This window comes from Erpetoichthys calabaricus, chromosome 4 (genome assembly GCF_900747795.2).
Source record: "Erpetoichthys calabaricus chromosome 4, fErpCal1.3, whole genome shotgun sequence".
NCBI lineage: Eukaryota > Metazoa > Chordata > Cladistia > Polypteriformes > Polypteridae > Erpetoichthys > Erpetoichthys calabaricus.
Genome location: NC_041397.2, coordinates 289,867,769 through 289,895,508, shown reverse-complemented (window position 1 = coordinate 289,895,508; position 27,740 = coordinate 289,867,769). Strand labels below are relative to the sequence as shown.

The 27,740-nt window shown below is 42.0% G+C and overlaps 1 protein-coding gene across 1 annotated transcript in view; it reads left to right on the top strand.

Moving 5' to 3' along the window:
- LOC114651262 (E3 ubiquitin-protein ligase SH3RF3-like) overlaps nucleotides 1–27,740 on the top strand; it is a 498,214-nt gene that overhangs the window by 357,199 nt on the left and 113,275 nt on the right. Inside the window, exon 3 of the mRNA XM_051926673.1 lies at nucleotides 22,552–22,827. Coding sequence (XP_051782633.1) covers nucleotides 22,552–22,827 — 276 coding nt within the window. The remainder of the gene's footprint in view (nucleotides 1–22,551; nucleotides 22,828–27,740) is intronic.

Here is a 27,740-nt window from a genome sequence, read left to right as displayed (position 1 = left end):
AGAATTAACAGTTGGGCACCATGTAGCTCTAGGAACTGTTCTCATTTCAGATGCTTATGAACTGTGGACGGTTTCTTTGCACTGGTCTTCAGGTAGCCGTAGTGTTTTCCTGACCCCAGCACAGAGGGGAGGTCGTTGTTGGGATACCTGGCATCTCTGATAACTTTCATTGCTCTGGTCCAAAATGTCCTGGAGCTTAGACAGTGCACATCCAATGATGTTTTCAGTTGATCACACCAGACCCTGCAGGGCTTTGTGGTCCTGCTGCATTCATACTTCCTGTTAGGATACTTTGTTTGTAAGTTTGTTAGTATGTGGACTGCCTAAAATCCATGAGGCGTCTGATGTGGTAAAGACGATGTTGTGCCTTCTTTATCTAGGTGTCCATAGGCTTGGACCAGGTCAGGTCCTCTGTGATGTGGACAAATAAGTATCTGAAACTGTACCGCCTCTCCACCTGAGTGCTGATAATTCTGAGGGGTGGTGGTGCCTGTGCTGTTTCCTCCCATAGTTCACAATGATCTCCTTTGTCTCACAGACTCTCAGGAGAATACTGTTGTCCTAACACCCAATGTGACAGACACTCCACGTCTCATTGCTGTTAGAGAGCAGGCCCACCGCAGCTGTGTCATCAGTAAAACTGTAAACTGATGGTGACTTGTCAATTCAATTCCATCCACCCATCCATTTTCCAATGTGCTGAATCCTAACACAGGGTCACGGGGGTCTGCTGGAGCCAATCCCAGCCAACACAGGGCGCAAGGCAGGAACCAATCCCGGGCAGGGCGCCAGCCCACCACAGAACACACACACACACCCACACACGAAGCACACACTAGGGACAATTTAGGATCACCAATGCACCTAACCTGCATGTCTTTGGACTGTGGGAGGAAACCGGAGCACCCGGAGGAAACCCACACAGACACGGAGAGAACATGCAAACTCCACACAGGGAGGACCCGGGAAGCGAACCTGGGTCTCCTTACTGCGAGGCAGCAGTGCTACCACTGCGCCACCGTGCCACCCCTCAATTCAATTAGATTCTCTATTTGTACCTGACACTTTTCAATTTGAATTGAATTGTTTTCAAAAAATGTATTTTCCAAATAAGTCAACAAGTCGGCCTCCATAAACTAATTCTCAATAGACTGCAATAAGCCAGGGGTTTTCATTTTGGGGGCCACCATGCTATGTGTTTGCCACGTTTGAAGTCAGTTTTTAATGATTGTCTTTAAATGATCTCATGTATTTTTTAAATAAGTATAACTTAAAAGTATAACTAAGTATCTACTAAGTGAAACTTTTCTAAGAAAACAAAACAGATACAATTTCTCTGTTCTAAATATGATTTCTTAGTTTACTGTTTAACGTTTTGAAACAAGTATCATTTGTCTATATGTAAATAGTTTATTGAAGGGAGGTTGTTGACCCCAGTTTGAACTCCATTTTGTGTCGATTTTGGGTCTTCATTTAGATCTTCGTCCATTTGAAAACTCTACAGCTGATTCCTGGAACAGGAATTAGTACAGGCCAGAACCTGCCGATTGCCAATTGGTGAAGTATCACTAAAATTAATCAACATATATTAAAGGAATATTCTACCATACAGAACAGAACTGCTTGTCACAGTTCAGCTCATTATGCTCAACACGAGAAGGTAGCCAATAGTAAATAAGATTTAGCTTTCCTTCAGAGAACTGTGTGTCTTCTCTCCGGTCCCAATGTAGATTCAGAATGATCATGAAAAACACTGTGTGTGCCGAAAGGATGTCTTAACAAGCTGTTAGTCATTTACACATCGCTTTTCTTTTGTAGAAAAATCATGACCTTGGAGATCTGTCAATTACTTTAGGTTCCGGAAAATGCACCAATTCAAAAAAGAAATTGACGCAAAAGGATTGATAAAATTTGCTCTATCAATTTAACCTAACAGCTCTAGTCATTAGCAAACTTGGCAGGGTTAGGATCAGGTGCAGCCGCGCAGTCATATCTATAGAAGGAGTACAGCAGAGGACTCAGAACCCAGCCCTGTGGAGCCCTGGTGTTGAGGCTGAGGGATGATGATGTTTGGTAGCCCACTTCAGTGTTGTTAAGGTTTTTTGACACAGCAGTAAGTGACCAACAGACGCTCTAGAAGTAGTTTCTCTTGTAATGTGTGTATTAGTGCTTTGCAAGTCTAATCAAGACTGAACAAACTGTTTGGTAAGGTCTCATTAGGGGTTCCTCCCCTGTCCCCTTGTTTCATGGCATTTTTGTACCATTTATTTATGCTAAAGTTCTTTTTGTTGATTACATGCATCGTTCTTTGTTTTCGATCTAGTCTTCAATCAACCTGTGTTATGTCCTATGTGTTTTATGGGTGGTCACCAAACAGGCAGGACCACGTGACAATCGTGGCAAAGAACTGTCCTCCATCCTATAAATCAGGATTATGTCTCATAGTTCCTGGTTGTTCATTGTGAATGCACTCTGGGAATTTGGTTAGTTTTTCTGTTTCTTTGTACGTTTTTTATATGTGCTCTGTTATTTGGCATTGTCATGAGATTTCTGTATTGGGACCGTGTTCACCTTAGATTGCTTTATGTTTGTAGGCAACTCCATTTTGCTATTGTACTCTATGGAGCTACACAGTATCACATAGCACCTTTTGTGAAGAATAAAATCTTTTTATTTTAATAAAGTTTCTTTGTTTGCCCATTTCACTTGAATATTCTGTTGTAACTCCTGCAATCTGAACCCAAAAAATATGCTATATTTCTTGATGTATGTGTAATCGATTGCATCACATGCGATGCTGGAAGTGGTTTCCATTTTCTGCCAGACGCATTTCGATGCGGTGCTCCATGTTTCTGAACGTATTGGCAAGCATCTCTGGGGGAATAGCAGCAATTTCATTTTGGATGTCTTCCTTCAAATCTTCCACAGTGCAAGGCTTGTTCTAATAGACTTTTCTTTCGAGCATACCCCAAAGGAAGAAGTCTGGTGGTGTCGGATCTGGTGACCATGATGGCCAAAACCCCTTTGAAATGACCCTGTTGCTGAAGAAGTACTCAGTTTCTACCATTCTCCTTGCCAATGTGTGACACATTGCTCCATCTTCCTGGAAGTAACCTTCCATTAACTCACGATCATCCAGTTGATTCTGACATTGCTTAAACAAATTGGTGACCCAATAGGTTCGCACCATGAAGACACGCTGCTGAATACTGCACACCACCATCCTGATGAGAGGTCGAGTGACTGAATGAAGGGGTACGAGCAGTATGCACCCAGAAGTTGCAAACAGAGGTTAAACATCGCAACGGCTACCTCATCACCCTGATGCAGGGGTATCCCAGCTTGTTTGAAGCTCCATGTACTGAGGAGCACATTGCATGTTGTTTCGTTCAGATTGCTTCGTCCCAGTGAGAGTTATTGCAGAGTATTCAGGGCCTCTTTTGAGTGAATCTCCCTGTAGTTATAACAATATTATATAGCAGTAGTGACTATTAGGGCGGCACGGTGGCGCAGTGGGTAGCGCTGCTGCCTCGCAGTTGGGAGATCTGGGGACCTGGGTTCGATTCCCGGGTCCTCCCTGTGTGGAGTTTGCATGTTCTCCCCGTGTCTGCGTGGGTTTCCTCCGGGCGCTCCGGTTTCCTCCCACATTCCAAAGACATGCAGGTTAGGTGGATTGGTGATTCTACATTGGCCCTAGTGTGTGCTTGGTGTGTGGGTGTGTTTGTGTGTGTCCTGCGGTGGGTTGGCACCCTGCCCAGGATTGTTTCCTGCCTTGTGCCCTGTGTTGGCTGGGATTGGCTCCAGCAGACCCCCGTGACCCTGTGTTCGGATTCAGCGGGTTGGAAAATGGATGGATGGATGGATAGTGACTATTAGATAAACCTGGGTTGCCATTGCCAGCAGTTGATCCCACTATCGTACTATTTTCTCACTCCATAGAGTTAAGAGATGGAGACAAACCCAATGTGGTCCTGCATGCTTATGGACAAGATGTAGAATTGCCCAAATGTGAGAGATTTAAAGCTAAACAAGTGAGAGCATCAGTGATCTACAATGGATGATCTAATAATTACTGGGCAGTACCATGGTTAGTGCTGTGCCACTCATTTATTTAATGAAACCTCTTTATTCAGTTTAAAGGACACAGAAAGCCAGAGCCCACCCTGGCTCTCAAAAGGATCAATGCAGGCACACAACCTAGACAGGACGCTCAGGGGTGTCAAAATGACAGATTTGATCTTGGATGCCCGTAATTGTCATGAAGACTAAGCCAACAGTGAAGGAGACAAGTATAAAAGTGTTAATAAAGTGAATTATGGGTAAGTTTTAATTTAAGTGTAGGCACCTTGCCATGTGCCCATCTATCCATTTATTTTACCAGTTTGTTAAAATGTAGGGATTCAAAAGAGCAAAAGGCCACCCAAGATTCCACGTGGAAAATGAAGGAGCCAACCCTGACCAGAGTGCGTAGTGTTAGAAAGATAAATGCGCTTTACTGAAAGTTTCTTCATATTAGCAGTTTACCGATGAATACGTTAAAAACAAATTGTAGTACCTAACATTGTCAATGTGTTATAATTCGGCTGAGGGTTGTAAGGGGGCAGAACTTCTCCCAGCAGCACATTACAGAGCTCACTCACACTCACACACACAGTGCCAATTCAGAATTGCCAGTTTATCTAACCAGCATGTCTGTGGTGATGTGGGTGGAAAACCTACTCAGACACTGGAGAATGTGTAAACTAGACAGGGACAATGGCTGGCCTGGGGTTCAAACAGTAGATATGGACACAGACACCGTGTAGTGATGATTTGGTGTTTCCGCATTGATTGCATGTTCTTTCTCCGTAACTTTGTACTGGTGGCCAATGGAAATTAATAAAACTCAATTCCTTAGGGTGCTGTAGGAGACTCATTTGAATGATCCTATTCTGATCAACAACAACAACAATATTTATTTATATAGCACATTTTCTTACAAATGATGTAGCTCAAACTGCTTTTACAGGATGAAGAAAGAGAAAAAAGTTTAGCTCTTGGAATAATAAGCAGACACTAATTTGAAGATCTAAGATTACGATTTGGAGTGTAAGGTGACGGGCATTCTGAAATATAAGATGGAGCAGATTATTGAAGGCTTTCTAAACGACACAGTTAACCAACGTAGTGACATCAAAACTGGAGAGATGTGCTCAGATTTTCTTTTCCTAGTTAAGATTCTAGCAGCTGCATTCTGCACTCGTGCAATTGATTGATGTCTTTTTTGGGTAGTCCTGTGAGGAGTGCGTTACGATAATCTAGTTGACTAAAAAAAAAAAAAAGCGTGAACTAATTTCTCAGCATCTTGTAATGTTATAAGAGGTCTTACCTTTGCTATATTTCTTAACCCTTTAACCGCCAACTCCCTAAATATTCCCCACACCAGGCGAAATCTGAACAATTTTCATTTTTTTTACTTTTTTACATTTTTTTTACATTTTTTACATTTATTCAAGCAGTATTGACCACTAAATGTTGTGCAAGTTCTAGAAATGGGCAAACACATAATAAAACACAAAATGTACCTTTTCTCAGGCTTGCACAACAATAAACTTTCATCAACTGTAACTGACGGTCCTGGCATGTAGGGCAACTGAAATGCTTCAAATAAATGGTCAATCAAAGGACGTAGCTTGAACAAGCGGTTGCGGTTTGGATCTTTCTTATCTGTCTCATTTCTGTTGTCATTCAAATGAAAGAATTTCAGCAGCAAAGAGAATCGGTTACGTGTCATGATAGCTGCAAAAATAGGTGTTGCATACATAGGATCTGTAGACCAGTACATCTCAATATCTGGTTTTCTGATTATTCCCATCAACATCAAAATCCCAATGAATTTTTTCATTTCGTTTTCATCAGTGTCAAACCAAGCACGAACACGGGAATGTGGAGGTAAATTGGGATTTTTCTCAATAAACTGTGCTGCATACAGATTTGTCTGATGAGCAAAATGTCTGATCAAATCAGGTGACACAAACAGCTCATAAAACTGCTCAGCAGTGTAATTGTTTACATCAACTGTAAAGCCACACGTTGCCTCAAACGGATGCAGAAAAGGTAGTTCACCACGGGCAGCAGTCCAGTTGAGATGCTGGGGATACACCCACTCATCGCCGTCATCCGATGCGCCGTCATTCACAATATCATGCAGCGCACGTTGCTGCTCATCACTGTCACTAAAATCTTCTTCAGAACTGCTACAATCATGATCAGAATTATTGTCCAAAATCGCCTGCAAAACCTCACTTGAAGTCAGTTTACGTTTCGCCATATTCACAGCTTTCACTTTCGAATCACATCACGTGATTGGCCAATACAAGCGCAGAGTTGTCGAAATACAACGTAGTAATAATACCCACGCCAAACTGTCAGTTATCCTACGCGCCAGGCATTCACATAACCACAGGCAAATGTGCCGGATAATTCCGGCAGTAAGGCGTCAGCATTAAAGCTACGATGCCGGATATATCCGGCAGAGAGCGGTTAAGAGGTTAAGTGAAAAAATGCTGTCCTAGTAATCTGATTAATATGTGATTTTAAATTTAGGTCAATAATTACCCCTAAATTCTTTACCCCCTTCTTGACTTTTAATCCTAATGGATCAAGTTTATTTCTAATACTCTCATTATATCCATTATTGCCAATCACTAAAATTTCTGCTTTCACCTTATTTAGTTTGAGAAAATTACTACTCATCCATTCAGAAACACAAGTAAGACATTGTGACAGTGAATCAAGAGAGTCGGGGTCATCAGGCGCTATTGACAAATATAGTTGCATGTCATCAGCATAGCTGTGGTAGCTCACGTATTGCCCCGAGATAATCTGACCTAACGGAAGCATGGAGATCAAAAAGAGCATTGGACCCAAGATAGAGCCTTGTGGAACAGCATATAGAATATCATGTGTCTTCGAAGTATAATTACCACAACTAACAAAGAGTTTTCTACCTGCCAGGTAGGACTCAAACCAATTTAAGACACTGCCAGAGAGGCCCACCCATTGACTAAGGTAATTTCTAAGAATATTGTGATCAATGGTGTCAAATGCAGTACTCAGATCTAAGAGGATGAGAACAGATAAATAGCCTCTGTCTGCATTTAACCACAAGTCATTTACTACTTTAACGAGTGCAGTTTCTGTACTGTGATTTGTTCTGAAACCCGACTGAAACTTATCAAGATAAGCAGATTTATTGAGGTGATCATTTAACTGCATAATGACTGCCTTCTCTAAGATTTTACTTAAGAAAGGCAGGTTAGAGATGGGTCTACAATTTTCAAAAACAGAGGAGTTGAGATTATTTTTCTTGAGCAAGGGTTTAACTACAGCAGTCTGGGAAGACCCCCATATCCAATGATGAGTTTACTATGTCAACAATACTATCAATTAGCATGCCGGATACTTCTTTGAAAAAACTTGTTGGTATTGGGTCAAGGACGCAGGTGGAGGGTCTCAGTTGAGAAATTATTTTATAAAAATCAGGTAGATCTATCCTGATGAAAGAATTTAATTTGTTTATAATGGAGTCCCGGGGTTTAAGAGGATCAGTGTTGGGGAGATGTACTATATTATTTCTAATATCATTAATTTTTTGATTAAAAAATACAGCAAAAGCCTCACAAGTTTTGTTGTCACAAGTTTCACAATTCATCATCATAATTGCATCTATATTTTGTCATTTAATCCTAATTCATTTTTACCTTAGGGCCCCATTATTCTGGACCAGTTTTGTTCAGATGGCTTTCCATTTCTGTGTTAATGATTAAAGAGTGGGAAAAGAAATATTAATAAAACTGTTCATTTTTCTGGATCAATTCAATAAATATTATTTGATTAAAGGAAGGGAAACACACATGGACGGAAATGTAATGCATTGTAGAGTCGAGGTGACCGAGAGCCTCCTAGAAAGGCAGGGAATCAGAAGTATAAATCGAGGGTGCGGTGACTGTAAATCGGGGTGATCGGCGTCAACCCTGGAGGGCCTCAGTGGCTGCAGGTTTTTATTCCAATCCAGTTGCCTTACTATAAAACAGTCCTAGCCATTAACAGATCTTATTTAATATCATGGCTTGTTAGTGTTTTAACTCTGCAATGTCAGATCCCTTCTAATGATATCATCTAAATGATTTGAAGCCTGAAACAGATCAGTCATTTTCAGTCCTACACTTTTTTCTCTTCAGTTTCCTTTTATTGAGCCAAATAATGCACAATGAATACACACAGGTGTAAATGGACACAAGCTAGATGGAGAACTTAATTTGTCATTTGTGTCTTATTGTTAACTAGCTGAAATACCCAGCACTGGAGGAAAATAAAGTGGTTTTTTTTTTAATCGTTTGAGAAAAATATAATTAAAAAAACACAAAACTTTAAAAATAAAAATAAATTAACAAACAATGAAGGCTCACTATTGTGCTTGTCTTACAGTCTTGTATGTATGTTATCATCCAGTTAACGTTCAGAACTGGCCAACTCTATTTAATTTGAAAAGCAACAGGGGCGCGGCGGTGCTCAGACATAAAGAATGCTGGCAGTCACCTCCAGTTCGCCCTCTGGTGGTCGCTCTGAGTGTCAACTGGATGATAACATGTATACAGACCGCAAGATCACCCCCCAGCCTACCCAGAAGAGGGATGGGTTAGGGTTGATTTCACCCTACAGTATTTTTAGTCAACCAATGAGAAACATGTGTACTAAGTTTTATGCAAACTGTTTCAGCCGTTCGGAAGTGATGCTGAAACATACATACACACATCCATCCATCCATCCATTTTCCAACCCGCTGAATCCGAACACAGGGTCACGGGGGTCTGCTGGAGCCAATCCCAGCCAACAAAGGGCACAAGGCAGGAACCAATCCTGGGCAGGGTGCCAACCCACCAAAGATACACACATTGACTTTTATATATATATAAGGTGGTCCAGATCTAATTATGCAATTTTCATTACGCTATAACTTATAAGTATATTACATAGAAAATCACCCGAAAAATCCTGGACCATTGAGAAGTGTGTGAACTGACGACATGAAGAATCATCTTCACACTGAACTGGAATCGTCCCCGCATAAATCGAAGTCATTCAGACGATCTGGATCTGCATAATTAGATCTGGACTACCCTGTAGATAAGGAACCATTAAAAACAGTGAAATGCAGCTGTTTTAGACAAAAATAAGAAACTAATGGGTCGACATCTTCACAAGTGGGACCACTAAAATGAAGCCTAAAAATTAACTTGAGGAATAAGTACTTCATCAGCAATAAATGACTTCTCATGAAGAAATTAGGTTGGAACAAAAACTACTGCCACTGTGGCCCTCTATGGCTGAACTTGAGCACTCCCCATTTGAAGGGTCTGAGTCTTCCATCCATCCATTTTCCAACCCGCTGAATCCAAACACAGGGTCACGGGGGTCTGCTGGAGCCAATCCCAGCCAACACAGCGCACAAGGCAGGAACCAATCCCGGGCAGGGTGCCAACCCACCGCAGGACACACTCAAACACACCAAGCACACACTAGAGCCAATTTAGAATCGCCAATCCACCTAACCTGCATGTCTTTGGACTGTGGGAGGAAACCGGAGCGCCCAGAGGAAACCCACGCAGACACGGGGAGAACATGCAAACTCCACGCAGGGAGGACCCGGGAAGCGAACCCAGGTCCCCAGGTCTCCCAACTGCGAGGCAGCAGCGCTACCCACTGCGCCACCGTGCCGCCTGGTCTGAGTCTTAAATAGCAAATTGATTAAATTAAGTTACCTAACTGCAAAAACTGCCCACTAATTAAGAAAATGGTTAGAATAAAAGCCTGTAGCCACTGTGGCCCTCTGGGATGGGAGTTGGGTACCCCTGCTGTAGATGTTCACTGTTTCGCAAGATAACATTTCAACAGCCTCTTAATATAATTCAGTTTCACAGGAGCATTGGGCACCAGTGCTGGGCGGACCACCAATTCATCCTGGCCTCAGAAATTACAGCTCAAACACTGGCAGAAGGTGTACATGTTGTAAGATGAGTTCACGCCCAGGAGTTCTGTCTCTACTTAAAATAAGGCTAACAGAGTTCACAAAGGGTTAATTAAAGGATCTTTTAAGATATTACAGTAGCAAATACAGGATCATTCATTGGTTAATCAGTCAATCAATCAAACAACCCATCAACTAACCTGTTCATTTGATTTTTTGTTTAAAATTATTAATTGACTTGTTAATTTGTTGACCCAGTCAATATTTATTTAATGACATTCCTCCTTCCATCCTCAATTGTAATACAGCGGTTACTTACAAGGAAATGTTCATGCCATCTTTAACTCACATACTACAACATATCTGAGGGCCTATTCACACACATACGTGCTATCATTTTCAAAAATCCACTAAATTAGTACGTCTCCTAATCAGAGGTAGTATTGTAGGCTGCGTTCTGAGATTCTTCAGGTAAAGAAGATAAGCTTTGAGGTGAGGTAGCTGTGGTAATTACAGAATGTCACCGTACTCTGTATACAGTACATGACCATGGTGACTCTGTACACCTAAGTAAGCCTGTAACTCACGAATTCTGTCTTTCATTAATTGTTTAATCAAATGAGTGAATTTGTTAACTAATTATTATTATATCAATCAATCAATCAATTCATACATTCACTCATTTTCAAATAATTCAGTTATTCGTGTATTCATTTATCCATCTGTTCACTCATTTACTCATTCATAAATTAATCTCTTTTTTATTCATTCTTTCACTGAAAGACTGACTAACTGAATTAATTAAGGAATGATTTTTAAAATTTCTTTTATTCCAAAGCACTATAATTGTATTACACTCTTATTATTTAAGATTCCACTGGTCAACAAGCATTTTGCTACTGGGGATCTTTCGTCTGTATTTTAACAAATTTCACTTGCTGACTCCAAATCTGAAAACCATTTTCGTCCAGCACGTCCCGTTTTTTAGTTATGATGTTCCAGGTCTTGGACAACTAGGGTGAGTGGACAGTAAAGGTGATGCGTTTCAGCATTTAAGAAATAAGTTTGGTCTCGAGAAAAGTGAAGCCAAAATTAAGGAAGGTGTTTTTGTTGGCCCTGAAATCCGTGAACTGATGCTTGATGAGGAGTTCAAAAGGAAACTGAAGCCAACTGAATCAGCACCCTCATTCGTGCAGGTTGTCCAGAATTTTATTGACAGTCACAGAGCAGAGAATTATACTGAGCTTGTGGAGAACCTGCTGAAAGTATATTAGCTTACAGGAGCCAGAATGTCACTGAAGATGTATTTTTTACATTCTCGTCTCGACTTTTTTCCACCAAATCTAAGCAATGTCAGAGATGAGCATGGAGAAAGATTTCATCAAGATACAAAGGTGATGGAAAACTGATATCAGGGAAAATTTACTCCGAGCATGATGGGTGACTACTGTTGGTTCATGCAAAGAGAGACGGATGTGCAGTACAAGTGCAAAAGCGAGTGCCTCCAACATTTTTGGGCATGCTGACCTCACTTTTATATTTAGGTAAATTGACATAAATATGCTTTAAAGTGTCTCTGGTATCGTCTTCTGGTTTGTTTTCAGAATAAACACATCAAAACAATTTTGGTGGGACAGAGTTGAAACTCTAGATATCGTGTTGATATATTATATTGATATTCAAAAGTGTCAAAACGTCAATTATGTTTATTTCAAAAATCTGATGTGCTAGCTTAACTCCAATTTCATATATTAAGTCAGTGTAAAAAACTTAATAAAGAGCTGCTCTGAAGTATCCAGAAGCAAACAAAAAATATTTTTTTGTAGACCAGTGATCTGTACTGGAGGCGGCACGGAATGCTGCCACGCAGTTAGGAGACTTGGGTTCACTTCCCGGGTCCTCCCTGCGTGGAGTTTGCATGTTCTCCCCGTGTCTGCGTGAGTTTCATCCGGGCGCTCTGGTTTCCTCCCACAGTCCAAAGACATGCAGGTTAGGTGCATTGGCGATTCTAAATTATCCCTAGTGTGTGCTTGGTGTGTAGGTGTGTGTGCCCTGCGGTGGGCTGGTGTCCTGCCTGGGGTTGGTTTCCTGCCTTGCGCCCTGTGTTGGCTTGGAATGGCTCTGGCAGACCCCTGTGACCCTGTAGTTAGTGATATAGCGGGTTGGGTAATGGATGGATGGATGGATATCTGTATTGATTTATGCTTGGAAGGGTCTGAAGAGTGCTTAAGGAAATATCAATTTGGGCTTCTGTGTATTATAGATGCAAAATTGCAACAAGATCTCTGTGTGTCGCATGAAACTAGAATTAGAGGTCATCATCACCTGAAAGCAAGGCAACATGGGAGGCGTTTCTTGCTGTTACTTTTCATAGTCTGCAGGGAAATTGTCATTCTTTACCAGGACTGTAATTGTAATTTAAATAGTGTTGATATTTAAATATTCATGGAAGAGACACTTTGCTCTTAGAATGTAAGTGAAGTCACTTGCTGTGTAATTTGCATAATAATTATAGCTAAATGAATTGAACCTCTTAATATGAATTAAAGTGAACTATGAATTCTTTATTCATTTAGGACTTTCTATCAGATTTCATGGTTGTTTTCTGTCTCCATAATAGCAGCTTTGCATATTAACAGACTGCAGATTTTATTTTAAATTCAAGTAATAATCATCTCACCCAGTTTAGATAGATAGATAGATAGATAGATAGATAGATAGATAGATAGATAGATAGATAGATAGATAGATAGATAGATAGATAGATAGATAGATAGATAGATAGATAGATAGATAGATAGATAGATAGATAGATAGATAGATAGATAGATAGATAGATAGTGAGTGAATAATAAACAAAAATGACTAAGAAGAAACCAGAGTGGTTACAAACTGAAGCTTGCATGAAATGATGGCATGTAATTCACCAAAAGGCTTTCAGTCGGAGCCCCCTGCTTATTATTCTGCACAGTTAGGAAATGAGATGAATAACGAGAATGAAGGCAAAAATATAAAAAGTAGAGTGTGTACGCCTGATGAGCCCAAATGAGGACGAAACACGTGTTGCATATTCTTTGCATTATTTGACAGTAAACTATGCAACATATATATATATATATATATATATATATATATATACACTAGCTGTGTAAGCCCGTGCTGTAAAAAGCCCGGGGTTCTTGAAACTATTGAAATCGTCATAAAAAAATTGAAATGTATAGATGTCAGGTAATTGAAAGGAACTACTCTGGGCATCTCTCTCCTAGGAGGTTTAGTTTTGCCGACGTGCTCGCATTGCATGTGTATCCTCAGAGATGGAGCCCTTACCACGACTCCACCTCTCACTTCGGAGCTGGACAGACAGACACACACACTTCCATGCGTAGATGTTTATATATAAGATATATACTGTACATATATATATATATATATATATATATACACACACACTTATACTGTGTATGTACACATACAGCATATATATATATATATATATATATATATATATATATAGATGGATGGATTGGCACTTCCTTCACTTTCTTCAGGGTTGCAACATAATAGAAATCTGAAAAGGCCAGAGCATATTTTGGCCCTGATTTTAATTAAGTTGATTTAAGATGTTACATTGTTATTCTTATTACGTTAGTACACCTTCATCATCATCATCATCATCATCATCATCATCACAGAGGCAGCACGGTCATGCAGTGGTAGCATTGCTGCCGCACAGTAAGGAGACCACATTTCATGTCCCAGATCCGCCCTGCGTGGAGTTTGCATGTTCTCCCCGTGCCCATGTGAGTTTCCGCCTGGCGCTCCGGTTTCCTCTCACTGTCCGGAGACATGCATGTTGGGTGAGTTGGTGATGCTAAATTGGTTCTTTGGTATGTCGGTGTGTGTATTTGCCCTGTGATGGACTGGCGCCCTGTTTTAGAGTTTGTTCCCACCTTGCGCCCAGTGCTAGCTGGGATAGCCACAAGCACCGCCCACCATCCTGGTCTGGATTGAGTGAGTTAGAAAATAATAATTCTTATCATCATTATAGCAGCTGTCAGGGTGGTAGCACTGCTGCCTTGTAGTAATGAGACCAGGGTTTGTGTCCTAAGTCCGCCTTGCGTGGAGTTTGCATGCTCTCCCCATGTCCGCATAGATTTCCTGACATGGTCCAAAGGACATGCATTAGGTGAATTGGTGGTGCTAAATTGGCCCGGGGTTTGTGTGTGTGGGGTGTGTGTTGACCCTGAGATGAATTGGGGTCCTATCCAGGGATTTATTTTCCTGTCTAGCGCCGATGCCTGCTCAGTATAGTGTGAATAGGAATTGAAATGATGTGGTAACATTATAGTAGCAATAGCAATAATAGTTAGCGTAAATCATGTATTTTTTTATTTTATAATATTTTCTAATACGAAGATGTAGATGTTAGGACATTAGTCTGATGACTTGGATTCATGTTCTGCACTTGTTCATGTCCACATGTTGTTGTTGTGTTCTCACACAGACACGGGGAGATCATGGGGGGCTGTACAGGGGCAACGACCAGAGTCCAGGCCACTAACAGGTTGTTGCCGAACAAATATCCAAAGTGTAAATATCGAATAGACAAGCTGGCATGAAATCAATGAACAGAAAGCGATTGGTCTCAAGGAGCGAATAGCTGAGAGTATCTTAAATGATGTAGATAATTTAGCATTTAATAAAGAGTAATCTGAATATAATTCTGTGCCACAGAGGAATATTTTAGCAGCAAGGGATCATTTTTATGCTTTTTAGTTACCACAGCTGATTTCCCTAGAGGATTCTGGAAAGTGAAAATTGAGCTGGGATTTCTAGCAGCCAATTAGGTTACAAAAAAAAAGGATTGGTTAGCTTATTTATTTATTTTTTTATTGCTTACCATCTATCCTCACTCAATATCCAACAATGTGGAAGTTCAGAGGAATCGAGTTAATTAAGGAGTGTGTTTAATTTGTGGTCATCTGTACTGTGGGCCTCTTGATGTTATACAGAACGAGATTTGCAGGAACTTTAATTGTGAATTAGCAAAGGCTGTGAAGCCAAATCGATGAATGAGTATCAGTCTGTTTTAAATGATGGCGGCATGGCTGAAATGGAATTAAGGGAGGTCTGGCCCACTTTACTCACTCTGGTCTGAGATTGCAGCTTCTTCTATAGGCAGGTGAAATGACACCCGGGTGTTTTGCGTTATTTTCTTATGAAAAAGTTTGTATCTACTCTTGGTTTTGTTACCCTGAGGAATCTGATTCTAATATTCATTTAGCTCTGAAAAACTTTTTGAGAAGTTTTATATTGTTTCACGCTATTCCGCAATGCCATTTTGTTTTTTCATGGGTGCTGCCATTTTTCTAGTGTTAGCATAGCTAGTTGCTGTGGTGATTGTACCCAGAACGCCCTAGGAAAGCATGTATGACATCATCAGAGTGACCATAGAAAAGCTGCTACGTCCATCCCCAAATCATCCAAGTATTAAATAAAATGATTTAATGTGTGCGTGCATTGCTGTTTGTTATTTTTGAATTGGTTCCTGACTTCTCACTATTAATTCTCGACTGCAAATTTTGATTTCTGAAACGCATCAAAAATATTAGAATGTTTCCACCAGTTCATGTTTGAGTACAAAATAATAATCAATTTTCAATGTATGCCTCATGGACTGAGGGCACATGGGTAATGGAGTAGAAGACCCCTGGGGTGATGAATGGCATCAGATTCACCCAGTGTGTTATGTGCAGCCTCCTGTTACACACCTGAGTGGTCTGGCAGCCTTCTGGTTAGGGTCTGTCTGGGCCTTTGAGTTCGAGTACAAGGGCTTGGGGCTTTAAGGACATCTGGGACCACTAGTTCTAAAGCTCCTGATTCTAGACATTATTCCAGATAGCAGAACCAAGTCAGGGCCTAAAAGTCCCCTCTGGTCATATGTCAGTAGGCAAGAGTGAGAGAGAAACATAGTGGCAGGAGTTCAAAGGGTAGAGAAGGGGTGTCGGGTTTTGATGGAGATAAATAAGAAATGTTATTTTGACAGGTGGGCACCTGTACGGTAGAATGGGACCACCACAAGTTTACCCTTTTCTTTGTAACTTTCCTTCATTCTTCATGAGAAAACCTCAGCTGTTTGTTGTTGTTGTTGTTGTTTTTAGGTCTCAATGGAATAATATAAATATAAAAAGGCACTATATTACGAATACATGGATATAGTGCTAGGGTTTTGTATCGCATTAGCCATTATGAATGTAGTGAGAAGTCAAGCAAAATGACTCCTTTTATTGGCTAACTAAAAAGATTACAATATGCAAGAAGAAGGGGCCTGAGTTGCCTCAAAAGCTTGCATATTGTAATCTTTTTAGTTAGCCAATAAAAGGGGTCATTTTGCTTGACTTCTCACTGGATACATGGACATGTAAGGCACTTGATAATGACAGATAAAATGTGGGGGTCTGTGGATCTTACAATGTCAATTTGTGCCCAGGTGAGGTGAGTCTGGCAAACCTGCATAGGACTGGGCAGACTGGCAGGAAGTTTACAATAAAATTGGGGTATGAATGACGCTATGGGTTTGCTAAATGATGAACTGGGATGCAAGACATGAGAAAAATCAGAGGACTAGTAATTGTATGATGGGGATTTATGGAATACTGTGGGAATGGCCAAGGACTGGGCAGAGGCAGAATAAAATTTGGAAAGGAGTTGTGTTATGGGTGTTATAGGACAGACGGAAGTGCGTGTTATTGGAAGATGACTGAGTTGGGGGTGCGGACATTTTGGTGTGGGCTTTGGCAGAATGGGGAACTGGGCAAGTTGGCAGCGGAATAGGCAATTTAGAGACAGGTGAAGTATAAAATTTGGGTGGCAGGTGGATCTGTTCCACTCCACATCTATAGGGCAAGTTATGGGACTGTGGGTGTGACGGCCTGAAGTTTTGGAGCACAGAAGAAATAGGAAAGCTGGCATCAGATTGGGCAGCATGGTGGAAAGGGTATAATACATCTTAGCCTGGATTTGTCCTATAGGTCTGATACTGGACGGGCCAAGATGTACATTGACACTATGAGGAGGACTGCAAGAGCCCAGATAGATAGATAGATAGATAGATAGATAGATAGATAGATAGATAGATAGATAGATAGATAGATAGATAGATAGATAGATAGATAGATAGATAGATAGATAGATAGATAGATAGATAGATAGATAGATAGATAGATAGATAGATAGATAGATAGATAGGATGGTGGGAAAGGCTCTGTATGGTATATCACTGTGTATAACACTTCATAATAAGTGGCGATAAAAGATCCAATATAACAGATACGTAGATGTGAAATGTGCTATATAGCAGATCAATACAAAAAGTCTGGATAGACAGATACAATAAAACATAATATATAAGGCTGATAAATAGATATAAATGGCACTATATAAGAGATATGAAAGGAATGATATATTAGAAAAAGCATGATATATAAGACAGATAAATGTGAAAGACCTATAGAGAGATGCAGAAGGCACAATATAGTAGGTGAATAGATAAATAGGGAAAGACACAATATAAAGATGGATAGGTAGACAGACAGATATGAAAGTAGCTATGTAATAGCAGGTAAAGGCAGTATATAAAAGACAGTACATGATAAACAGATATTAAAGGCACACTATGATAGATAGATGACAGAGACACAGATATGGAAGCACTGTAGAACAACTAGATAGCACAAGGTAATGACAGGCACCCACACTGGACAAGTCCATTGCCTGGCTGAGAGACAATGTGACATTCTTTGATGGAGGACGCAGAGCCATTGACAGTTTGATTTCTATAGCTGGCCCTAATAGCCTCCACACAGACCTATTGATTCCCATCATTATGTCTAAATAGCCTCACACAGAGATCGTGGTGTCCCCCTGACTGGTGAAGTGAGTGTGTGAGTCCTGGATGTCAGCCATGCTTGAAGTGGCCCACCTTGGTGCACACTGGAGTGAGGCTGACAGCTGGCCCAGATCTTCTCCATTTGCTTTCATTTTCAGTATGCCATGTCCCTGGAGGAATTTTCCAGCTGGCTGTGCGCTCTGACAATGGGGCTGGCAATGAAACACACAGCATGGAGCTCCAGTGCTGAATGACTGTGGACGTCTTGGCCAGCAGAGCCCTCCAGGGCTGACCGCTGCTTTTGTACTGAGACGTGATGCCGTAATGAGCTGTGTGATAGCCATGCTAATCTCCCTCATGCTGTCCTACATTTCAGCTCCTAAATGACCAGCGCAATGCTGAGACTCCTGTTGCTTTCCCTTCTTTTGGTCATGAAATGCATTAATAAAATATGAGATTACTGGTCCAAGTTCTTATGGGTTTGGGGATATACTGTAAAGGATCAGGAGAAGACAACACATGGACAGCCACCTTGAGAATGTCTAACGCTCCACTCTGTCAGAGGGAAGAATTTATAGAAGGAAAACAGCAACTCGCTGTGTGACATGCAGAAAGTGTGAGGTGCAGACAGAATGAGCACCCTGACAGTGGCAGGCCTATAGTGAGCCTCACCTGGTCCAGGACTCATTGAACCAAAGAAATCACTTGAGGGGGCATTGAACCTGAAATGACACAGGGGAAGACTTAAGGGAAAAAAATAGCGTGTGAAAAAGGGGTCTGCATTATTACATGATTATACAACTGTATAGGGCACCATATGATACATAGGAAAGGCTCTATACAAAAGTGACATAGGTATGAAAGGCACTATATTGTAGGTGGATATGTATGACATGCACTATATAATACAATGATATGAAGAGTATTGGAGGCGGCACGGTGGCGCAGTGGTAGCGCTGCTGCCTCACAGTAACGAGACCTGATTTCGCTTCCCGGGTCCTCCCTGCGTGGAGTTTGCATGTTCTCCCTGTGTCTGCGTGGGTTTTCTGCCACAGTCCAAAGACATGCAGGTTAGGTGCATTGGTGATCCTAAATTGTCCCCAGTGTGTGCTTGGTGTGTGAGTGTCCCCTGCAGTGGGCTGGTGCCCTGCCCAGGGTTTGCTCCTGACTTGCGCCCTGTGTTGGCTGGGATTGACTCCAGCAGACCCCCGTGACCCTGTGTTAGGATATAGTGGGTTGGATAATGGATGGATTGATGAAAAGTATTGTTTAATAGATAAATAAGAAAGACAGTTACATTTACAGTATATATATATATATATATATATATATATATATATATATATATATATATATATATATATATATATATATATATATATATATATTCTATACTCTATATACATATAAAATCCTAAGCCTAAAAGTGCAATAATTTTATGTGATGTTTTTATTTCACTTTTTTGTCATGCTTTAAATCAGGCTTATTTTAAAATTTACATATATATGTTTGGTATCATTCTTTTCAGAATTTATCAAACTTTAATGTGATGTTATTAGATTTTCAGATCCTTATCCATTTTAAAATTCTAAACTAAAAAATATCAAGAACTCACTCCCCGCAAGATGAGACTTTGTGCCAAGAGATTTAACCACGCCCGGGGCCGGAAATAAAAGACAAAGAGTAGGACAGCTGCCGTACAATCTTTTAAATGTTCAAAGCGCCATGCAAGATGCAGATCATGTGGTGCAGCAGCAATCCAGCAGCTAATCGAGCAAAGAGGAGGTAAAAAAAATACTTTAGATAGATAGATAGATAGATAGATAGATAGATAGATAGATAGATAGATAGATAGATAGATAGATAGATAGATAGATAGATAGATAGATAGATAGATAGATAGATAGATAGATAGATAGATAGATAGTGTGGTGGATTGCTGGCTTCTTACTCCGGCCCTCACCACCAGGCCGCCAGGAGGAGCTCTCCGGACAGCGTGGATGTGCCCCGAGTTCCAGCAGGGCCTTATGGACTATGTAGTTTTTATACGCAGCCCTGCTGGATACCTTGGGGGCCACCAGGCGTCGCTGTAGGGGGGTTTGTGGGCTCTTATGTGCCCTATAACCCGGGAGTATGTCACGGTCACGTGACAGGAAGAAACGACGTGCTCCCGGGTTGAAGAAAAGGACTGTTTACCCTGACCCGGAAGGAATAAGGAACTGTGGACTGTTGGACAGGAACACCTCCGGGTCAGGGTGTATAAAAGGACTGTGGGAAAGCCCAGACACTGAGCTGAGCTGGGAGGTAGGAGGGCGAAGTGTCTGGGCGAGGAGGAAAGAGTTTTGTATTATTGAGAGTTTATTTATGAATAGTGTGGAGTGGAGGGTGCTTGGTGCACTATACAAGAAGAAAATAAAAGAGTCTTGTGCTTTTACCCTGTGTTTGGAGTGGTACCTGAGGGTCTGAGAGGTGGATCAAGGGTATATCTGCTACAATAGATAGATAGATAGATAGATAGATAGATAGATAGATAGATAGATAGATAGATAGATAGATAGATAGATAGATAGATAGATAGATAGATAGATAGATAGATAGATAGATAGATAGATACTTTATTAATCCCAAGGGGAAATTCACATACTCCAGCAGCAGCATACTGATACAAAAAAACAATATTAAATTAAAGAATGATAATAATGCGGGCGGCACGGTGGCGCAGTGGTAGCGCTGCTGCCTCGCAGTTGGGAGACCCGGGTTCGCTTCCCGGGTCCACCCTGCGTGGAGTTTGCATGTTCTCCCCGTGTCTGCGTGGGTTTCCTCCGGGCGCTCTGGTTTCCTCCCACAGTCCAAAGACATGCAGGTTAGGTGGATTGGTGATTCTACATTGACCCTAGTGTGTGCTTGGTGTGTGGGTGTGTTTGTGTGTGTCCTGCGGTGGGTTGGCACCCTGCCCGGGATTGGTTCCCTGCCTTGTGCCCTGTGTTGGCTGGGATTGGCTCCAGCAGACCCCCGTGACCCTGTGTTCGGATTCAGCGGGTTGGAAAATGGATGGATGGATGATAATAATGCAGGTAAAAACAGACAATAACTTTGAATAATGTTAACGTTTACCTACCCCGGATGGAATTGAAGTGTCGAATAGTTTGGGGGAGGAACGATCTCCTCAGTCTGTCAGTGGAGCAGGAAAGTGACAGCAGTCTGTTGCTGAAGCTGCTCCTCTGTCTAGAGATGACACTGTTTAGTGGATGCAGTGGATTCTCCATAATTGATAGGAGCCTGCTCAGCGCCCGTCGCTCTGCCACAGATGTTAAACTGTCCAGCTCCATGCCAACAATAGAGCCTGCCTTCCTCACCAGTTTGTCAAGGCGTGAGGCATCCTTCTTCTTTATGCTGCCTCCCCAGCACACCACTGCGTAGAAGAGGGCGCTCGCCACAACCGTCTGACAGAACATCTGCAGCATCTTATTGCATATGTTGAAGGACGCCAGCCTTCTAAGGAAGTATAGTTGGCTCTGTCCTCTCTTGCACAGAGCATCAGTATTGGCAGTCCAATCCAATAGTCAAGCAAAATGACACTTTTTATTCGCTAACTAAAAAAATGACAATATGCAAGGAAACTCAGGCCCCTTCTCCAGGCAAGATCAAATGTACAGATGTAAAACTGATATGATTTCTTTTTTAAAAAATAAGAATATCTTTGTATTTTGCTGTGACAGACCTAACCTGTTGAATAACAACGAAATGTTCAATTGCAATTCAGTACTGTTTTATACCGGAAGATACCAGCTATTTGGAATAACATGAAATGTGACCATTTTTTACAGTTTGTGAGGCGATTTGAAAAGGGCTGTGCATGCAGGACCCCCTCAAACATCACGCAGCTGCTAGTTGATGTCAGGGACTGCCAGACAGTTATAGGAAACATCAAAGTCAGGAGGACATGCCAACTATTAGAGCCAAGGGAGGCTTACATTTCTCGCAAATGGAAATGCCATGTCTGTTCCTTTTTCATTGAATAAGTTATTGTGAAGTCTAATTTTCATTTTTTTTTCCAATGACTATATACTGTTTAAACTATGTATATCCACATGCAAGTATGCTCAAAAACACGAACCACTTCATGAGGTTCACATGTCTGTATCTTTAACAATAATAAAACTGAAGGCCCACTTGTGGTAAATTTATGAAATCCTTGCACTGTTATTAAACTTGCACATCTCTGGGATGTTCTGCAGGGCCTTCTTGCCAGCATCTTAGGCCCCTGGGCAGAGTAGTGCATTTGATAGCAAAACAAAACATACATTGGCATCAGAAACATTGTGGGCCCCTGTGCTCCTGAGACCCCTTGCCAGTGCCCATTGTTCCCATACGTTAAGACAGCCCTGGGTGGAAAACACAAGTAGAATGTGCAAAGTTCACACAGATAAGGACAGGGTGTGGGATTCAAACACAGGACTCAGGATCAGTAAGGCAGCAGCGCTAACCACAAAGATAAATCCTGAAGTTCCTCTCATATTATTGGTTTGGGGCTAATTTTATATTTATGTTTAATGACTGATTAATGAGATTAGAAATTGGTTTCACCATTCTTTGTGGTTTCTTTCATGTACAAATACACTCTTTAACTGTTTTTATCTGCTTTCCTTCTAGAATATTCCCCAGCTGCCTTGTGGCAAAGCTCTTTACAACTATGAGGGGAAAGAGCCTGGCGACCTGCGCTTCAACAAGGGCGACATCATCATCCTGCGGCGAAAGGTGGATGAGAACTGGTACCATGGAGAGCTCAACGGGAGTCACGGCTTCCTGCCAGCAAGCTACATCCAGTGCATCAAGCCCCTCGCCCAGCCGCCACCCCAGGGAAAAGCGCTTTACGACTTCGAAGTAAAGGATAAAGACCAAGATAAGGACTGCTTGACGTTCACAAAGGTACCCGGCTGGAGCGGGAGTGCTGCTCTTCTGGCATTTGGTGTCATTTGACCTCATTTCACTCATTTAAGTGCTGCTCTTGAGGGGTACATTTTGCTCTGAATGGTTTTTTTCTTTTTTGCCCAAGAGTAACATTTCAACAATTTATGCACTAGAAGTGATGGGTGGCACAATGGCTGCCACTGCTGCCTCGTAGACTTACCCCCCTGAGATCAAGTGCTGCACCTGGTTGCTGGCTGTGAAGAGTTTGCAATGTTCTTCCTGGGTCAGAGTGTGTCTTTCTTCTAGGCACTCTACTTTTCCTCCCATATCCAAATGAAAAGTAGGTTAGTAATAATTTGTAATAGACAGTAATAAACAAACAAATAAATAAATAACAACAGTAGTAACAAGCATAATAAATGTACTGCATATAAATAAGCTATTAGGAGCAGATAGGCACTCTACTTTTCCTCCCATATCCAAAAGAAAAGTATGTTAGTAATAATTTGTAATAGTAATACATAAATCCATCCATTATCCAACCCGCTGAATCCGAACACAGGGTCACGGGGGTCTGCTGGAGCCAATCCCAGCCAACACAGGGCACAAGGCAGGGAACCAACCCTGGGCAGGGTGCCAACCCACCGCAGGACACACACAAACACACCAAGCACACACTAGGGCCAATTTAGAATCGCCAATCCACCTAACCTGCATGTCTTTGGACTGTGGGAGGAAACCCACGCAGACACGGGGAGAACATGCAAACTCCACGCAGGGAGGATCCGGGAGGCGAACCCAGGTCCCCAGGTCTCCCAACTGCGAGGCAGCAGCGCTACCCACTGCACCACCATGCCGCCTAATACATACATACATACATACATACATAAATAAATAAATAAATAAATAAATAAATAAATAAATAACCATAGTGACAAGCGTAATAAATGTACTGCATATAAATAAGCTCCTAGGAGCAGATCTGAGGATGTGGGCAGCACAGAATTCAGAGTCTGGACTGCCAAGGGGTAGAAGTTGTTGTAGTACCTGACAGAACTGGTTCAGATGCTACAGTACCCTTTTCTAGATGGAAGTGGAACAAGGAGACCATGGGTGTGGTCCTTCACAATGCTTTAGGCTTTTCTGATGCATCGCTTGTCACACTTGGGTCACAGATTTGCACAGAAACACAGAAGATGGTAGAGACAGGAACTTTATTCAAACACTGCAAACAAACACGTCTCTTTTTCAAAAGTTTAAACGCGCTCCTTGACAAGACGGAGATGATAAATTCGTCTAACAATTAGAAGAATGCAAACATATCTTCCTCTTCAAAGAAGTGTGCGCCAGGAGCAGGGAAGGACTAAGAGAGAGAAAAGCAAACAAACAATCCGAACCTGAGAGGTGCTGTTTGGACTTTAAAGTCTGCGAAGTACTGCGCGGATCACGCCATAGATCAGCCGCAAGTAAGCCCAGCAGCAAGGGAGCAATGTGAAGGTAGTCTTTCAGCGTCTTTTTTTTAACCTGTAGGGGTGTGATCAGCACCCCCAGCTCACACGCTGTATAAAGATGCCTTTAATGGAGGGCAGAGAGGTCTTTTCTGCTGTGTCTACATTCTGTTGTAGGACCTTATGGTCTGAGACACTGCAGCTGGTCAAATGCTCTCAATGGTGCCCCCGAAGAGTGTGCTCAAAATTGTGGGAGGTAGGCTTGTCCTTCTTATCCACCAAAGGGCGTGGAGATGCTGCTGCACCTTCTTGGGCATGGAGGTGGCATTAATTGACCAAGGAAGATCAGCTGCCAGGTGCACATCAAGGAATTTGGTGCTTTTGACCAATTCCACCACAGAGTCCTCAATGTGTTCTTTTCTTTCTTCTTTTTTTTTCTTGTATTAGGCATTTGTTAGTTTTCGCATACCCCTTGGGGTCAGAGCACAGGGTCAGCCATTGTACAGCACCCCTGGAGCAAGTGCAGGTTAAGGGTCTTGCACAAGGGCCCAACAGAGTAGGATTTCCTTTGGCAGTAACGGCGATTCGAACTGGCAACCTTCCAGATACCAGTGCAGATCCTTAGCCTCAGAACCACCACTCCACAATGGGTTAGAGTGGGCATATGGAAATGGATCGTGCAATGGAATGGTATCTTATCCAGAGCTGGTGCTTGCTTTGAGCCCAGTGATGTCAGGATTGGCTGCAATCTTAATAACCTTGAATTGGATTAAGTGGATGTCTAAATATTATGTAACTAGCTGTGCTATCCGTCTAAGTCAGGTTGAAATATGTAACATACTGTATATTGTGAAGACTGGCTCGGACACAGACAGGCAGACACATTCATGTCACCCAACACACGTTTATTATACATTAATATTTACAAGTCCAAGTGCACAAACCAGTGCCAAAGCACCAATCACCCCTTCAAAGTCCTGGCCACAACACAATGCCTTTTCTCTTCCTGGTCCGCCTCCACTCCTCTCCAACACGCTTTGTCTTCTTCCTCCCGACTCTCGCCCTGACTGGAGGGAGGCGGCCCTTTTTATGTGCCCCGGATGGGCTCCAGGTGCATCGTTAGGGCCTCCGTAGCCACACCCCTGTGTGGCGGAAGCTCCCAAGGTGTTGCCGGAAGTCCACCGGGTGCCCTCAAGTTTCTTCCCCCCAGCACTTCCCGGTGTGGCGGAAGTACTGAGGGCCAACACTCCCAAGGCATTGGGGCGCCCCCTGGCGGTGACCACGGGCCCCTACAGGGCTGAGCTTCCAAGCTCCGTACCCGTGGTCCCCAAAGCCACCAGGGAGGACGCCCCCTCGTGTCCTGGAGGAGGTACAAGCCCTCCTCCACTCCTCCTAGGCGTCCCGGCCGGGCATGGATGCCCGCCGGGCACCACAATATATATAAATAACTGCGGTGGATTGGCACCCTGCCCGGGATTGATTCATGCCTTGTGCCCTGTGTTGGCTGGGATTGGCTCCAGCAGACCCCTGTGACCCTGTGTTCGGATTCAGCGGGTTGGACAATGGATGGATGGATATATAAATAAAATTCTTTTCGTGTTTGAAACGGAAATGACGTATGACCACAGAACATATTATAATATAGGAACTTATTATTTGTGTGAGAGTTATTTTACTGATATTGAAAAGAAGAAAAAAGACTGTTTAAATAAGGAGTTGGGAAGGTGAATATAAAGAAGTCAGCGGTAAAGCAGGTGAGACTCCGTAATAAGGGCGGTTGGGTGCACAGAGAAGGAGTGCTGGCTAACCTTGAAGGACCTTAGGAGCACACGGCTTTACTTTGCTTTTATGGTGCGGCCGTTGGCCATGGACAGATGCTAACACCGAGACACCCGGGTGAGACGGACTTCTTCCTTCCACAAAGGAATCGTCACCAGGCCAGTGAGATCGCTTCTTTTACGTTTAAATTCAGTATACGAGTCAGCAGAACGTATCTGACTTGATCACTTGATTCATTGCAGATTTCCCAGGCCGTGTGAATTTAGACTTTAAAACAAAGTTAATATAAAAGAGACTGAGGAGCATGTGGGGATTGTGTGTGTGTCTAATTTATATTTGTATGCAGATGTAATATAGGTTTAAGTACTGTGAATATATTTGTGCTGTTTGTAAATGGGGTAATTTTCTGTTTCTTTTCCTTGCTTTCTTTCTTTACTGTTTCACCATTTTCTGGGGAGTATATTATAGAGTGTTTAAGGAGGTGGCATATTAATTAGGGTTTGTGTAGTTATTATAGATTTGACAAGGATTTAAAGGGTGTTTATTGTTTTGTTTGATTTATAATATATTCTTTTTTGATTGTTTAAAGAATTGTTGGGGTGATTATTTCCTTTGTATAAATTCATAAAAGACAACTCCAGATGAGGATATCAAATTGGGGCTAAGGTTCGGTTGGGTTCCGCTACACCTTGATAGGAAGAGAGATGAAGAAAACAGCTTTGCGTCTTTCTACTTTTAATTGCGCCGAGCTGTAAACAATGTGAAGATGAGACCGCCTTCAGCAGCGAGGAGTCATAAGAACAAAGTGGATGCTGAGAGGCGTGGAATGTCAGGCTTTTCCTCCTGGTCAACAGCTTCACAGTTTCGTACAGCGTCCTCTCTTCTCGCACTGTTTGTCACACTTCAAGTGCCCCGTCGGCTCCTGGGACAGTGGAAATCTTTGCGAATAAGTGTAATCGCCGCTATCGAAGTGGTAAATTGCGGTGCACGGCTACTTACTGTCCCTTAAAATGAATTCGGGTCACTAAAACCCCGCAACACTCAAGGTTGCTTTTGTGATGGATTCTTTTAAGAAAATGGAGGGTTTACATCTAAAAAGATGTACCGACTTCTTCATGTTAAGTATTAGACTTGGGAATTGTTTGGACCTTCTGCCCGTTAAGAACGGAAAGGCAGCGTCCTCATTTCTCAGTATAATTTTTCGCTTAAATCACAGGCACATAGTGCAAGGGGTTGTCAAGCAGGTAGTTTGCCCGAAACCACTGCAATAGTACTCAATGTATCTTTACTTCTTAAATGTTAATGTTTGTTTAAAAATGTATACACTTCTTATATCTTCTTCAAATTCTTTTATCAAAATGTTTTACTACTTAATAATTAATATTTATATAATTTCTATTTATTGTAAATGCTCTTTATTTGTTCAAAAATAACATTGGTAATTAACAAACTTATTTTATAAATACTACATTTTAGTTTTTTTCCCTTTCACTCAGTGAGCAAAGCCACTGGGTAATCAGCTAGTATATATATCCATCCATCCATCCATTTTCCAACCCGCTGAATCCAAACAGGGTCACGGGGGTCTGCTGGAGCCAATCCCAGCCAACACAGGGCACAAGGCAGGGAACCAATCCCGGGCAGGGTGCCAACCCACCGCAGGACACACACAAACACACCCACACACCAAGCACACACTAGGGC